Source organism: Semicossyphus pulcher, unplaced genomic scaffold, assembly GCF_022749685.1.
Source record: "Semicossyphus pulcher isolate SPU_LCO1_2020_fin unplaced genomic scaffold, fSemPul1.0.p SCAF_12, whole genome shotgun sequence".
Lineage (NCBI taxonomy): Eukaryota > Metazoa > Chordata > Actinopteri > Labriformes > Labridae > Semicossyphus > Semicossyphus pulcher.
In genome coordinates this window covers 19,020,240-19,034,423 of record NW_027211626.1, presented here as the reverse complement: position 1 = coordinate 19,034,423, position 14,184 = coordinate 19,020,240, and the positions used below count along the sequence as shown (strand labels likewise).

Genomic DNA, 14,184 nt, shown 5'->3' with positions numbered 1-14,184 from the left:
ATACGGCGGGCTCCTTTGGTCTTGATTTTCCTCGCTTTCCTTTTTAGACTGTTTGCCTTCATCTGAGCGTCCAATTTGTTTCGTTTTCTTTGGATCTTCACTTATTTTTGAAGTTGTATCTGTAGTCATCCATCTTTTTTTTGTTTGTTCAGCCATAGTAGATTACTGTTTACTCACAACACTTGCAGAGACGGGAAAAGCAGCCGCTTAGCTCCGCCTACTCTCTCTGGCAGACCAACCACTGCTGGGTGATGGAAACATGTCACTTACTGGGACACCCAGTCTGTAAAAATACTATATACTGCAAATGCAAAGGTTTTCATCAGTGGGCCATAGGCTCAATCGCCATTGTGTTATCTCATCACTTAACAGACATTTATTTAAATGAAAAAGTTTGAGATAGTTACTTTAAGGACTTTATCTAAAACATCCATAATGTATGATATTAGTTCTGTGCAAGAATATTCAAATCAGCAGACTGCACGGCAATCAGCAACTGATTTCTAGAGATAAATCTTTTTTATGAATAATATTAAAATACAAAATATGTATACATTGTATTAAAGCAACACTTAATTGATATGATATTGTTAGTCCTGAAAATGTAAATTGTAATTCAATATATTGTCATTTTCTACGACAGTTTCAGTTTGTTTCCTCGTGTCATGCACAAATGCAGCGGACCATGGGCTTACAAGACAAACAGAACAAACAATGAGAGCAGAACAGCTACACCTCAAAATATGTCAAACAAACTATGAAGCATAGTAATGTGTTTTTATAAGTGTTTTGCGTTTTCCTCTGATTAATAACTCGGCTTCGATCCACCGTAACAATATTTTTTCTGTTTTGCAACATAATTTGCTTCTGAACCGGTTGATTATATTCACATATTCTTTCAATCTAAATGTGTCTGCGAGCAGTACAGTCTATAAAGTATACATGTAAGCTGTTCTACTAAAGAGGAATCAGTCTGAACACATGTGAATGCCCTCTTTATGTTTATCACAGTGCACAAAAACATCACAAGATTTAAAAGCACAAGCAATGTTCACATCAACACACCACTTCCTTCTGCATCAGAGCGTATGTTAAGAAAAGCGCTGCAATGACTCGTCCACTATTCTTCCTCTCCCTGAGTCTGTCAATTAGTGATAATGGACCCCATCGGCCGAGAGGAGACCACTCCCTCCCTCTCTGCTCCCTCCCTCCTTGACTAACACACACATACACACACATACACTCCTCTCTCCCTCTCTCTCTCTCTCTCTCTTTCTGTCCGTCTTTCTTTCTTTCTACCTCTCAGTCAGTAATAATGGAGCCCAGCAGTCCGAAGAAGATCCAGTTTGCGGTGCCTCCGCTGCAGGGACAGCTGGACCCACAGGCCGCCGAACACGTGAGTGTGTGAGCATGTGTGTGTGTCCCAGAGTTTGGGTGGACGTGGGTTCATGCATGTGAGGGCTGAATGGGGCTTCTATCTGTGATCCTGTGAGTCTTGTCTGGAATTTTCTGTGTGTGGGTGCAGAGCAGCATGTGTGCATAAGTGGCTGCTATGAAAACTGCTGTGCGTGTATCTGGGTGTCAGGGTGTGTGTTTAGTGGGTCCGTCATATTTGAGCGGCCTTGCATGTGATGTGTTTGAGTGTTTTGAAAGCTGGTTTGTGTTCCTCTGTGTTTGCATTGAGTTTAAATTGGTATTTTTATGTGTTTTTAAGACGATGGTGACGAGGAGAGAGCTGTAAAACTATTTGACGATTAAAAAAACACCCAATAGAGGTTTATGCTGAGCTCTTTCCTGCAGCCATCAGAGTTTAAAATGCCTCAGAAACACTAAAATAACTTTAAAATCCACCTTCCCAGTTTGCCCTTGTTTATCAGATGATGGAAATGTGACTATCCAGAAAGGCCAAGCGACATAATTCGAGTTAAATTTGCTCCCTTCACGGACAATTTGAAGCTGATTGCAACAAGTTCACGCCCGCTCTCTTGGGGGGGGGGGGCGTTTAAGAGGGGCATTATGCTAAACATCAAACTAACTGGCGGATCCTGCTGTTCTGTAAAAGTGGGAAATGAGTTCAGAACACCGCAGATGAATACCGCCTCACAGCATCTGAGGTGTAACTCTCCTCTAAGTGACCGGCTCCATCAGTATAACAAGAAACAGAAGCTTAAACATGGCTCCAGGGAGGAGAGACAGCCTCTCTATGTAAGGCTTGCTGTGCTGTGCTCTGCTGACGTCTTTACGAAGTGTTTAGACGGCCGAGACCGGAAGGTACTCGTTTAATAAGGAAGCTGGTAATGAGCAGTGACAGATTAGGGCCCCTCTGTGGCTGTTCGGGGAGCCCGTGTGTTGGAAGCCGACTTTTACAGAAGTCAAAGATACATTTTAACAGCAGTTTTATGAGATACAATCTTGTAAACTGGGTTCCCCTTCAAGGATGACAACAGACATTTACACACAGTGTAAGAACTGTTAGCCAACAGAGCAGACTCAAAGGATAGCGATCATGGTGGTCATGATTCTTATGTTAATGTCAGAAAAGTGTATCAAAAATGTCCTTTTACAGGCGGCATTTTAAAAGGGATAAAAATGAATCAGTTTTATGGTTGCGCTTTAGTAAATGTTAGCTATTCCTGCAGCTTGCTACAGCTCAGTATGTGGGCTTGTTAGATGGGCAGTAAAAATGTAAGTGTATGGTTATTTTTTTTTAAGAGGCAGTCAGAATAACAAACCAAAAACAGAGGCATTCAGGTGGTTCATTAAATAGTCTCCCACAGGAGTGGGTTTTTTTACAGTGTAATAATTGGGACCATAAGTTGGTATGGTATCTTTAAAGACCTTAGTGTGCTGATTTGGTGATTTTAAAGCCTTATTCTCAGGAGAGTGTTAAGTGGAAGTGCAGAGTCAAAGATAGATCGTTGAGAGTGGAATAAGTCGAGATAAAACACAGGGAATGACGGCAGTAAAACCAACAGATGCAATGACACAGAGAGAAAGAATAGGTGTTAAACCAACCACATAATTACAGTAAATTATACACTCACAGAAGGAGCTGCTCCTTTATAAACATTGAAACAGAAGTCACACATGTTCTGGAGCAGGGGGCAGCTGGAAGTCCAACCAAAACTGATTTTTTTTTCAATTAAAATATGTTTGTTTGTGTGTTTACCTCAGATCCGACGCAGAAGACCAACCCCTGCCACTCTGCAGATCTACAGACAACCTGGCACAGGTGAGAGAGAGCGACTCATAAAGCGAGAGAGAGAGAGAAGGAGAGGGGTAGAGAGGCAGAGGGGGAGATGGAGAGGGCTGAAAAGCAGCGGCTATAATGGAACCTTTATTAGATTTGTGCTGCAGCTTTTGGTAAGTGATCTCACTGTGCAGACTGGACTGATGGATGCCTGAAGAGAGAGAGGGAGTGTGTGTGTGCTCTCAGCTCTTATAAATCCCTCTACACAGGAACCGACTGATTGAATAATCGGCCTGATTCCATTTTTTCACAGTGTAGTTGTATAAAGCTCTGCAGGCGCCCGAGGTGTTTTCAAGCAGCCATGTTTCCTCTCTTTCTCAAAGAAGTCGGCGAACAAGAGTGTTGTGGTGTCAGACACAGCAGGAGGACTGGAAACACAAACAAGGACAGGCCGTGATACAAATACAGTATTTTAAATATTTAGAAAGAAAGTCAAAAGTTGGATTTTCCTTCCTAATATTGCAGCACGCACAGTGTGTGAGAGGAAGCAGCTGGCAGCTCTGACAACATGAAGCGAATGTGCTCTCCTGACCTTCAAACAAAGATATTCACAGAGACTAAAAGAGCAGATGTTGTGTCTCAACTTGTTCAGTTGTTTTCAGTGGTTTGCAGAAATAATGTGGGTCATTTAGCTTTTAATAAAGGCTGATATGCTATCTAAGTCCACCCTTTAAGGGACATTAAGTAAAGTACGACTTTAACTGAGCAGCCTCTGTGAATCACAAATGTTCTCCAGCTCACTGTCGGTGTTTTGAAACTCGTAAATTTCAACACAGAGAATAAAAACAACAACACTGAGCTAGAGGGAAGTTGCACTGGTAAATAATGGTCCTTCATTACCATGAATACACACATTTGATCTTAATATAGTTGATTTTGACTCAATCCCACACTCAGTCCTGCTGTCATGTGACATCGGGGTATGCTGCTAGGCTAGGTGGCTAGTTCCATTTTCAGTCTTTTAGTTTAACTCAATACACCAACGTTTGTCATGACATTATTTAGAAGTCAACACTTCAACAGTCAAGTTAACTACTATCAAGTTTGTTTGATACTGAAGAGATAGATTCAGAAATTACCTTGGTGGCAGCCATCTTGGTTTCTACAAAAACGTCTCAACAGCAGTTAAAAGCTGTGTCCCAGGCCATTGGCTGCGGCCTTCAAAGGAGGCAGTCTACGGGGGATGCTCCATTCAAAGTCTGCATCCACCATTAAAGCCGAAATTAAACGAGACAGTCTGGTCTACGGAGCATTTCCTGTTTGCGTCACCAGCTGTTCCTGCCCTTACCCTTGCGTCACCAAGCGCTGCACCTGTCGCCTAGCAACAGGTAGCTAGCAGGCTAACTAGCTAGCATAACGAAGTATTTTAATCGATTATTTAAAGATAAATAGTTTCAAGGGCCATTTTGTTTTTTTAAACACCTGTAAGGCTATAAACTTTTACATTTACGTGTATATTTAAATATTTAAGCTTATTCGTTTGAATTGGTGCCCAATGCATCTCAGGATATGTCGGCCTGTGAAGGATGCATGCGATGGATCCTTCGCAGCCCGGGAAACAGAGGACGCATTTGTCAGCCGCATCTGTAGGAGCCTTTGAATTGGGACAGCCTTCGACGCGCTTCTGTGACGCAATCGGCCTTCAAATACGGCCTTCGAAGGCTGCAGCCCCTGGATTGGGACACAGCTATTGTGTTGCGATTGGCCCGACCTGAATGGGGTCTGATGGAAATCTGCCTGAACAGGAGGAGGACAGACACATTTTGTAAAGCAAATAAAACATGAGCTCACACATTCATCTGGTTCCCAGACAACAAACGAGACAGCCTCTAAAAATAGACCCAAACAAATGTATTTTGTCCCTCCTGAAGGGGCCGGCTGTTTAAAGGAGTTTCCTTGGTTAAATTCAAACGATGTGTTTGTGAGTCTTTCTTAAAGAGTAACATCTTCAGGAGGAACTGATGAGACTGAGAACCACAAAGAAGTTTTTCTTTTTTAATGAGATTTGTTGACATTGAAAAATTGAGTTTCGAGGGAAACAGACCAAATTACATTTTCTATAACACAGTTAAGAAATGTTAATGAACGTACCTGGCAGGTTGCAAAAATGTGGATATTGAACATACACAGTGTAATGTTTAGTGAAGATGTTTTTTATTTTTGTGCAAACATAGGCAATCTCGCAATACACTATCTACCTGTAACTACAGCAGTATGGAAATGAGACCACAGTTTTTCACTTACCTTAAAGTGGTTTTGTCGCCTAAACGTAACCACAGACCAGAGTGAAGACACAAACATGCGGCCTTAAATGTGACAGTCCTGCACTTTGTACGCTTGCCTTCCACCCCAACCACTTTGCAAATCCAGTGTGGTACACAGTGTTTCATTCACCCCTAAAACCGATGTGAACAAAAACCAGCAATTATGTCTTCATCAATGTAATTTGAAAAGCAACAATAAATGCTGCTGTCTCTTCTCTCCTGCAGATGTGGGAGATCAACACAACGCCAGCGGAGAGTCACAGGTTTGTTTTCATGTTGTTATGACAGATGCAGGGAGTGTCAGGGAATGAGTTTTGGACATTTTGTGTTACAGCTTACGACATTAAAAATTTAAAGCAGAGATTCAGAGAGAAGATAATTTATACCATCAATGAAAAACGTATTGTTTCTTTAAAAAGATGAGGAACTGCTCAGCCTCCTATCGCAGATTCATTTTCAATTTTAAGCAACAAAGCTTCAACTTTACATTCATGTTTTGACCTTATGTTAAAAGTAGGGAAATCAGGTTTTCTCATCTCGTTCTTCAGGCTGCAGATGCGTCTCAGAGGAAGCAGAGCACCTACGCCCCGCCCTCCATGAAAGGTAAACACAGCACCAAAACGCTCACCATGCATGTATGAAAAATGTTCCTCGCAAAATAAAGATGGAAAATGCACCTGCCCCTGAGAAGAGGACTATAAGCAGGATTTATCTGGTGCTTCTCAGGCCTGTCTGCAGCTTATCATTATAATGATGCCTCTAAAGTGGGATACTGGCAGAGCAGAAATATGGAGGAAATAAAGTAAAGGATGTCGTGAAAAAAACAAAAACAAATCAATAAAATTTAACCCGGAAAACATGGCAAAAAAGTAGATTGACTTTGCAGAGAATCATTTGCTGAAGTCCCTGTAAAGATCTGTAATGTATTAGCAACAAGCTCTTCATAGATCCCATAAAGCAGACATCATTAATAATTTCTCCTCATACTCTTTGTACTTTAAGGTCTTAATGTCATGTGGCGGTACGCAGCCGTCCCCTCCCTCCTCTCCTCACTTTTATGGTTCCTATGTTTGTTTTCTGTATGGACGTTTTGTTTGTTATGTTATATAACACATTGTTTGGCTTCTCTGTGTTATCTGTAGTTATTTCTGGTTTTACTCCAACTTCTGCTTTTTTTTTTTTTTGCCTTTAATATTTGTTCAGCTCAGATCAGAAGGTTCAGCTGGCAGGGTGACGGGGGTGGTCGGGATGAGGCGATAACTCCGAATGATTTTCGGGGCCCCGGTTAGCTCACGTGCTTGATGTTGTTCTGTGTCATGAGTAATGGGAAAACTTTTTTAAAGCATTTTTGACCCCAGAAAACAAACATAATTTCTTATATTTCTCAGCTTTTCACAAATTAATTCTTAGATTTCTGCCAAAAAATAATTGAGGTGATGGGATTTAGTCTAAGTCATGATCGCTCATGTGTTGTTTGACACTTTGACTCTCGGACATATCAAACAGGGATACATATGGGCCTGTCACTTTTTCCTTCAAATTGATACAACGATCCAGCTCCACCTAGTGTAAAGCTTTTCTATACTTTTTAAAATTTGATAATTAGTTAGTTAGCATACCAAAGGTAATTTTTCCTGCTGAAGTCAAACTCATTTTATCTATTTGAATGCACCATGAATGTATATGGTCAAAGAGCTACAGATTGTGCCTTTTATCCACTATGTCAACTTTTTAATAATTTCTAGCATGTTGTAAATGTGAGCATGTGTGTATGTGTGAGCATACAGTGTGCACTTGCAGGTTTTTTCTCACTACAGCTGAAAAGCACCGAACTAATGAGTCTTAAAAATACTTAATAATCTCAAAGATCTCAGTTTTGTTCTTTGGCGGCACCTATTGTGATAAACAGTAGCACACTTATACCCAGATATCCAGACAGTGTTGCATGTGTGACGTCCACGGTTGGCTCCGGTTGTAACTCTTGATTTTCCTCGCTGATGGTCGCTTTCCTTTTCAGACTGTTTGCCTTCATGTGAGCGTCGAATTTGTTTCTTTTTCTTTGGATTTTCACTTATTGTTGAAGTTGTATCTGTAGTCATCCATCTTTTCTTTGTTTGTTCAGCCATAGTAGATTACTGTTTAATCGCCACACTTGCAGAGACCGGAAATGCAGCCGCTTAGCTCCGCCTACCCTCTCTGGCAGACCAACCACTGCTGGCTGATGGAAAACGCATCACTAACTGGGCGCAGCTTTTTTCCGTGAGAGTCGCACCAGACACCCAGTCCATAAAAATAATATATACTGTAAATGCAAAGCATCAGTGGGCAATAGGCTCAATAGATAGATAGTGACTTAACAGACATTTATGTAAATGAAAATCTTTTAGATTAGTACTTTGATTATTATTATTAGTAGATCGACATGATTAATTCTCTTTATCTGGCTCATTTGTGCTCCCAAAAACATGCTACAGGGCTACCATTTATGTTATTTTATATAATTTGTGTACCATATTGTCTTTGCAATAGTAAATATACAGTAGTACTGATCTGTAAGAAAAAAAAGTTTCTGTTTGGAAAGGAAAAGTTGTCAACCCGGCTCAGTTTTCCTCCACAGTTTGTCCACAGAGCTCCCCTCATTGCTTTTATCTCTAACAGTCTTGTTGTCATTTTGTTATCATCGCCTGCTCTGAATAATTCATAAACTGTTACAGAGTCAGAGCAAGCTGCTGAAGCCTTTGTGTTGAGCTCAATAGTTCAGAGAGGCTGACGGAGCAACGCCTTCCTGTTCTCCACAGAGTATAAAAACTCCAAACACACATGCAGACGGACATGTCTGTTTCAATGAGTCTGAAGTTAAAGGTACACGCTTCGGGGGAAATGAAAGAATAAAAACATACATATAAGTGTGAGTGCAGAGCTCACTATAAGTGACTGAGCACTGAGTTTGTTCCGGGAAGTGGAGACAGTAAAAGCTTTTCTTTTATTGATCCTGTCTGAGTGTGTGTGTGTGTGTGGGTGGGTGCATGCGTGCGTGTGTGTGCAGGCCAGTTAGCTAACAGCCTCATGAGTTACTGCCTATGCACCAAACTCCTGCATTTACATAATGTGGACAACACAAACATGTGACTGTTAAAGAAAGCAGGATGAGATTTTTATGCATGTACAGGACAAAATCAGCAAAGAGATAAGAGGTACGGCTTTGTCCACAGGGGGCGCCAATTTCAACACAAACCCAAAGTTCCTCACAGGAGCTTTAAAACCGATGTTAACTGTGTCCTAAATGAATGAATACAGTCAGTCGATTTTCTGTCCTTTTGTTTTGTAGCTGCTTTACTGCACACAGAGCAATGCAAAAGGTACCTTTAAGAACTGGTGGTTGATACCCATCCCTAGTTCTTACTTAGGTTGAGAAAACAAGATTTGTTATCTCAAAGAAAAATAAACTGTTAAGGTGTTAGGAAAAGTGTTTGCTTATCTTCATTTTTTTTAAATTATAAGTTATTACAATTCAAACTTAAAGTTAATTTTACCTTTGTTATTTTGGGCTCTCCCTGCTTTAATGCAGCATGTCTGTAGTTGAAGCATTTGTCCACTAGAGGCGCTCTTCTCTCCTCAGAGCTTCAGCTGGAGGTGGAGCAACACCTTCTGGGGGCGGGGCTTTGTGAGGCAGACAGCCAGCTGAGCCCAATCACGGCACAGCTCTATGCCAGCGCTCTGTGGGCCAATCACAATGGGCAAGAGGAAGCCAATGGGAATGAGGCGAGTCTGGTGTTAGCCAATCAGGAGAGAGGAGTGGCAGAGAGCGACAGTGAAGGGGGTAAAACGCTTTTAGACAGAATTATATGCACACCAGAAATATACATATAATAATATGCAGATGAGGATAAAATAAGAGTTATTACATTACTTACAGGAGTAAGACTGACGGCTTAACACACACATCAAAAGCAACTTATACACTGCCAGCTCAAGGCAGGATTATTATGCCTCTATTACGTTCCGTCTTCTATATAAAACACACGGAGGCATCTGAGGTAGTAACATGGCGAAGCACAGACAAAACAGCGTCAGTGTAAACAGCGTAGCCGGCAGGGCAAACAGCGCAGTGTACGTGTATTTCAAGCTTGCGCTGTTTCTTTACACCTCACGCAGGTTTTGCTTCTGCAACGCCGAAGCGCTCTGTAAAAACACACGCTGGGGTGGCTTTACGCCACCGGTGCTTGGTCCAGTGTAAAATGGCAAAGGCTGCATGACAGCGAAGCTTCATTACAACGCTGAAGCAGAACCGCAGTGTAAAAAGGGCTAAATACACACATTAGTGTGAAATTATACAGACTATTAACCAACAAGAACCATATTATGTTGCCCACGAAAATCTTCACAAAGTTACCACGTGAGAACATACTTTCTTAGTTATATTCAAATAATAAATAAAATGTGTTGATAGAATTTAATAACAGACAAACCATCGAATTTAATGAAGCCAAATTAAGAAGCTTTTTAGTCTCTTAGCAAACAAAGCACTACATAGCCGATATATAAATCTATTGTTCAACATACCTTAGTGCAGATAAACAGGAGTATATCCTGAGAGCCTCCTTGCAAAGAGAAATCTTACTTACACTTTAATTGAAGCGTTACTGACATCACACAAGGGCTGTCTTAGTTTGTGCGTGCCGATTTCTGTAAGAACCAGTCTGCATGAATACGACTATGTAAAGGTCGTTTTTAAGATTATAGCAAGAGGGTCACCTCTAGAGGCTATCGTTATTATTTCAGGACAAAGAGCGGAAGTCAGGTGACATATTATAAAGAGGGATAAAGTGGCAATCGTGCAAAGTCCACATGAAAACAAAAATCAACGTTTACTTCTTAGTTTTGCGCGTAACTTCACTTATGTCACGTATGTACCCACAGAAATAAGGGTACTTATTTTAACCCAAACCAAATTATTTTTCTTAACTTACCTAAGTAGATTTGGTGTCTCAGTCTAACCAAACTTGTGGTGGAACCATGTGGTCCTACCAATATTTAGGCATGAGGGCGTTACCTTTTCATCCGCATGGAAAAATGTGCCGATGCTCCTGAAGATTTGAGAAAAATAGCCAGGTGATCATATTGGTTTGGAACTTGGTGGTCTGCTATGTTGTAGTCATCCCTACTGCATTGCATTATGGGATATTTAAGGCAGTAAGGTGTCCACTGCTTGCGTTCTGTAATTTTTCACCGTGATTAACGTACCGGTTTTGTACTGAGGTTTGCACATACTAAATTCTCACACGCTGCTTTTGCTAACTTAATAGCATCATAGTATGAAGTTTCGGGTGGGGCACTAAACTGTGACACACACTCGCACACCTTACACACTCAGACTGTTACTAATAATTCACTCTATGTTAACATGTCTATAATAACGACTACTAACAGCACTAACTACCCTCTCTCACCCTCTCTGTCTTTGCACGATTTGTCATCTTCCTCTCCTCTTTCACCCCCTCTCCTCTCCTCTCCTCTCTCCCTTTTTCTCAGATTTGTCATGTGACAACAAAAAGGAAGCATCCAGCCCGGACTCCGTCTCTCGATAGCCACCTTCGCTCACTTAACGTCCCTCTGTCTCACAATAACCAACTTTCCCCCTCCTACTCACCGCCGTTCATCCGACACCATTAACATCACTGCTTCACTCCTGTGCTTCACATTAACACTGTACACTTTGATTTGTCTCTCTCTTTCACGCACACATACAGACGCACACATAGAGATTTTAGTTTAATGTACTAAGTCTGGATTTAAGTTACTGTAGGTCTTGTTGGTGAGGTTCTGCTTGTGAATAAAGATGTATTATATTGAAACATTTACGGGATGTGTGAGTGTTCTTCATCTTTTAGTGAAAGTCTTTACAGATTGTTTTAAATCCTTTATTTTCACGCCAATACACAAAAACGTTTTGTATCTGGGGGGGCTTCTTTGTCTTTTTTGTGACCTTTACTTGTTTGATAGTGAGCTTTAAATTGTAACACGTACATCAGGAGTCTAAAGAAAGCTTTCAGAGAGGACATTATGTTCTGTTTCACATAACGTGAAGCGCCTTCCTCACATCTGAGTGACCCTGTTGTTTGAAGATCCGCCTCCCCTGCCACTGCATTAACAGCTGTCTCTGTGTGTGTTTGTGATCGAGTGTGTGTTTTTATCATGTGGGCCTGGAGAGACTAAATGTTCACAGATGGGACGTGCTGCAAGAAGGGAAAAAAAGGGAAGAAAAGGACGAAATGGGATGAAACAGGATAAAAGCCATGAAAGGCAGAATCTCCTGGTTCATCTTCAAACTTTTTTCCATCAATATCTAGGATTAAAGTGATTTATTTTCTTATTTCAATGGTAGACTAATATAAAAGTTTTTTTGTATGTTTCCTGCTCTTCTTCATGGATTTCCCAAGTATTTCCTGTCGATGCTGTGTCCAACGTGCAGATGGAAACATGAGGATTATAAGACTTTGAGATGTTCCCCCTCTTCTGCCAACAGTTCCTTCAGGTTTATAGTCCTGCACCATGTCATTCAAGGACAGTGCTGTGTACATGCTGTGAGTCAGGATCAGGAGATAGTTTAACAGGTTTGAGTTGTTTAACTAGACAGATATTTAGATGTATAACATTTTGAATGGGAGAAGGGGGCATTTACTGCTTTCACTTTATTTTCTGTTTCACTTTCATCATTCATCATCACTTGTCTAGAGGCTGAGGTCATAGTGTGGTGGGGGTCTGCAGGGCGGGGGAATCCGACTACCTTAAAAGAAAACGTCTTTGTGTTCAATGACAACAAAAATCACAATTTAAGTAGCAGTAAATTGGAAGAATTGACTCAAGATTAAATATTTAGCTGATGAAAGTAATAGTGAATATTTCACAACAGTAAAGCAATACAGAATATAAACAATATGGAATTCTGCTAACTGGTTGCATCCTTGCAGTGTTTCTGACATGTCAATGAGCAAATTAAATGTTATGTCTAGTTATAAATGCACAGACCAAGTCTATGTGTAAATAAACATGAATGTACTGTGTTTCAACAGATCATGACATAATTACTGCTAGTGCAATAAAAAAGATTATGATTAAAATAAATATAAAATATCACAAAAGTACCCAATATGCAGGTCAGTTTTAGAATAATATATTTTGTATTGGAGGGTAATTATTGAAAGTATTGAGTGCATTGTGTGTAAGGTGCGATGATGTTGCAGCTGGTAAAGGTGAGGTGAATTTTGTTGACTTCATTTTGGTGGGTAGCTTAATCTATAATAATGCAGAAGAAGAAGAAGAAGTTGCAAAAAATAGAATTACACAAGTAAAATATTTCTCACACTGGTGCTCTGTGCAGGCCTTCATACAGCTGCTGCCTGACTCAGTCAGCTCTGTCCCTTTAAGAAACCCCGCCCCTACAAGCCCACTTTCTTCTGATGGGCCAGCTCTCCGAAGCCTGCTGAGGCTGCACTTTGTGACTTCACAAAGTGCAGCGTGTAGAGAAAACAGTGTGAAACCTGGCGTTCACAGCAGCCTGCAGACAGAGCTGAGAAGCCTGGGGATTACCGACAGATTTGAAACATCACCCACGTTTATTTTGGACATCCAACATTGTAACATTATATATATATATATGTGTCTTAAAATATGAAACAGCATAATATCCCTTCTTTAAATACAGAGCTTTGGTGAACGTAATTATATACTTTCTACCACTGTATGAGGTTAGTAATGGGCTTAACACCATGCATTTCGCTGCTTTCCTTTTGCTTTCTCATGCCTCCATAGGAGAGGATTGGCATCTTTAGTTGTAAGACAATTAGGCCAACATAAAAAAGTATCAATTCATTTTCCAATATTGTTAAATTTGAGTCCCATTTGTGTTTGTAGGTAAACTGAAAAGTTCTGTACCCGAGGAAGACGAGGAGATAACCAACACTCAGGACGGCTGATCCAGGAGAGAGAGCTCACACAGAGAAGGCGGCCATCTTTGATATTCTGGACAAACCAACAGACTCTGATCTCAATCTCAAGCATAGCACCTATATGACAAGACACTGATCAATGGGATAATTTTACTGAGAGACAAAAGTTAATGTTTAATTAAAGTATGCTTAGAAACTAACCAGCTGTAATTGTAGTTAACTGACTGGTCCCAGAAAGCTGACTGACCTCATCAACATGACTCTGCACAATACTGTTTCTGTTCTTTAAGCCCTGGGTATAACACAAAGTAGAAACAGCTTTTTAAATAGGGTGGGAGTATGATTTATTTTTCATCCAAATCAGCAGCATAACAATTCACTGTTTTTAGAACAGTTAACCTCAAACAGTCGACATTTTAAACTTTTGGCGGGAAACTAGTGCTGTGAACCAACAAACATTAACATCACTATTATTATCTTTTACACTTTTATTAACTATAAAACTTTAATTCATAAGTAATTTCTTCTTTTTGAAGTCCAGGCTAATACTTGTTCTACCAGCTAGGTACTAGTTACTATGGTGTAGCCAAGATAGCTTTACCTAGCAAAGGATTATTATACCGGCTAGCTTGTTAGCTAACAGCTGCAGCTTATTTATTCACAGTAGAAATCTATTTCTTTGTCACTATAAAGTCCCAAATTACAAATACAAGAATTGTAA

General features: G+C 40.5%; 1 protein-coding gene across 1 annotated transcript; it reads left to right on the top strand.

Moving 5' to 3' along the window:
* Positions 1 to 1,149: 1,149 nt before the first annotated feature.
* ppp1r1c (protein phosphatase 1, regulatory (inhibitor) subunit 1C) lies at positions 1,150 to 11,347 on the top strand. The gene is made up of 6 exons (XM_069658053.1): positions 1,150 to 1,396; positions 3,175 to 3,232; positions 5,740 to 5,777; positions 6,063 to 6,117; positions 9,134 to 9,334; positions 11,047 to 11,347. Exons 1-6 carry the CDS (start codon positions 1,316 to 1,318, stop codon positions 11,100 to 11,102), a joined length of 489 nt encoding a protein of 162 aa, XP_069514154.1. The 5' UTR covers positions 1,150 to 1,315; the 3' UTR covers positions 11,103 to 11,347.
* Positions 11,348 to 14,184: the final 2,837 nt, after the last annotated feature.

Bases quoted from the DNA above. Each gene is read 5' to 3' on its own strand.
- ppp1r1c (XM_069658053.1), top strand. From the start codon at position 1,316: ATGGAGCCCAGCAGTCCGAAGAAGATCCAGTTTGCGGTGCCTCCGCTG. The intron at 1,397-3,174 runs GTGAGTGTGTGA...TGTTTACCTCAG, and splicing joins ACCCACAGGCCGCCGAACAC to ATCCGACGCAGAAGACCAAC. The intron at 9,335-11,046 runs GTAAAACGCTTT...CCTTTTTCTCAG, and splicing joins AGAGAGCGACAGTGAAGGGG to ATTTGTCATGTGACAACAAA.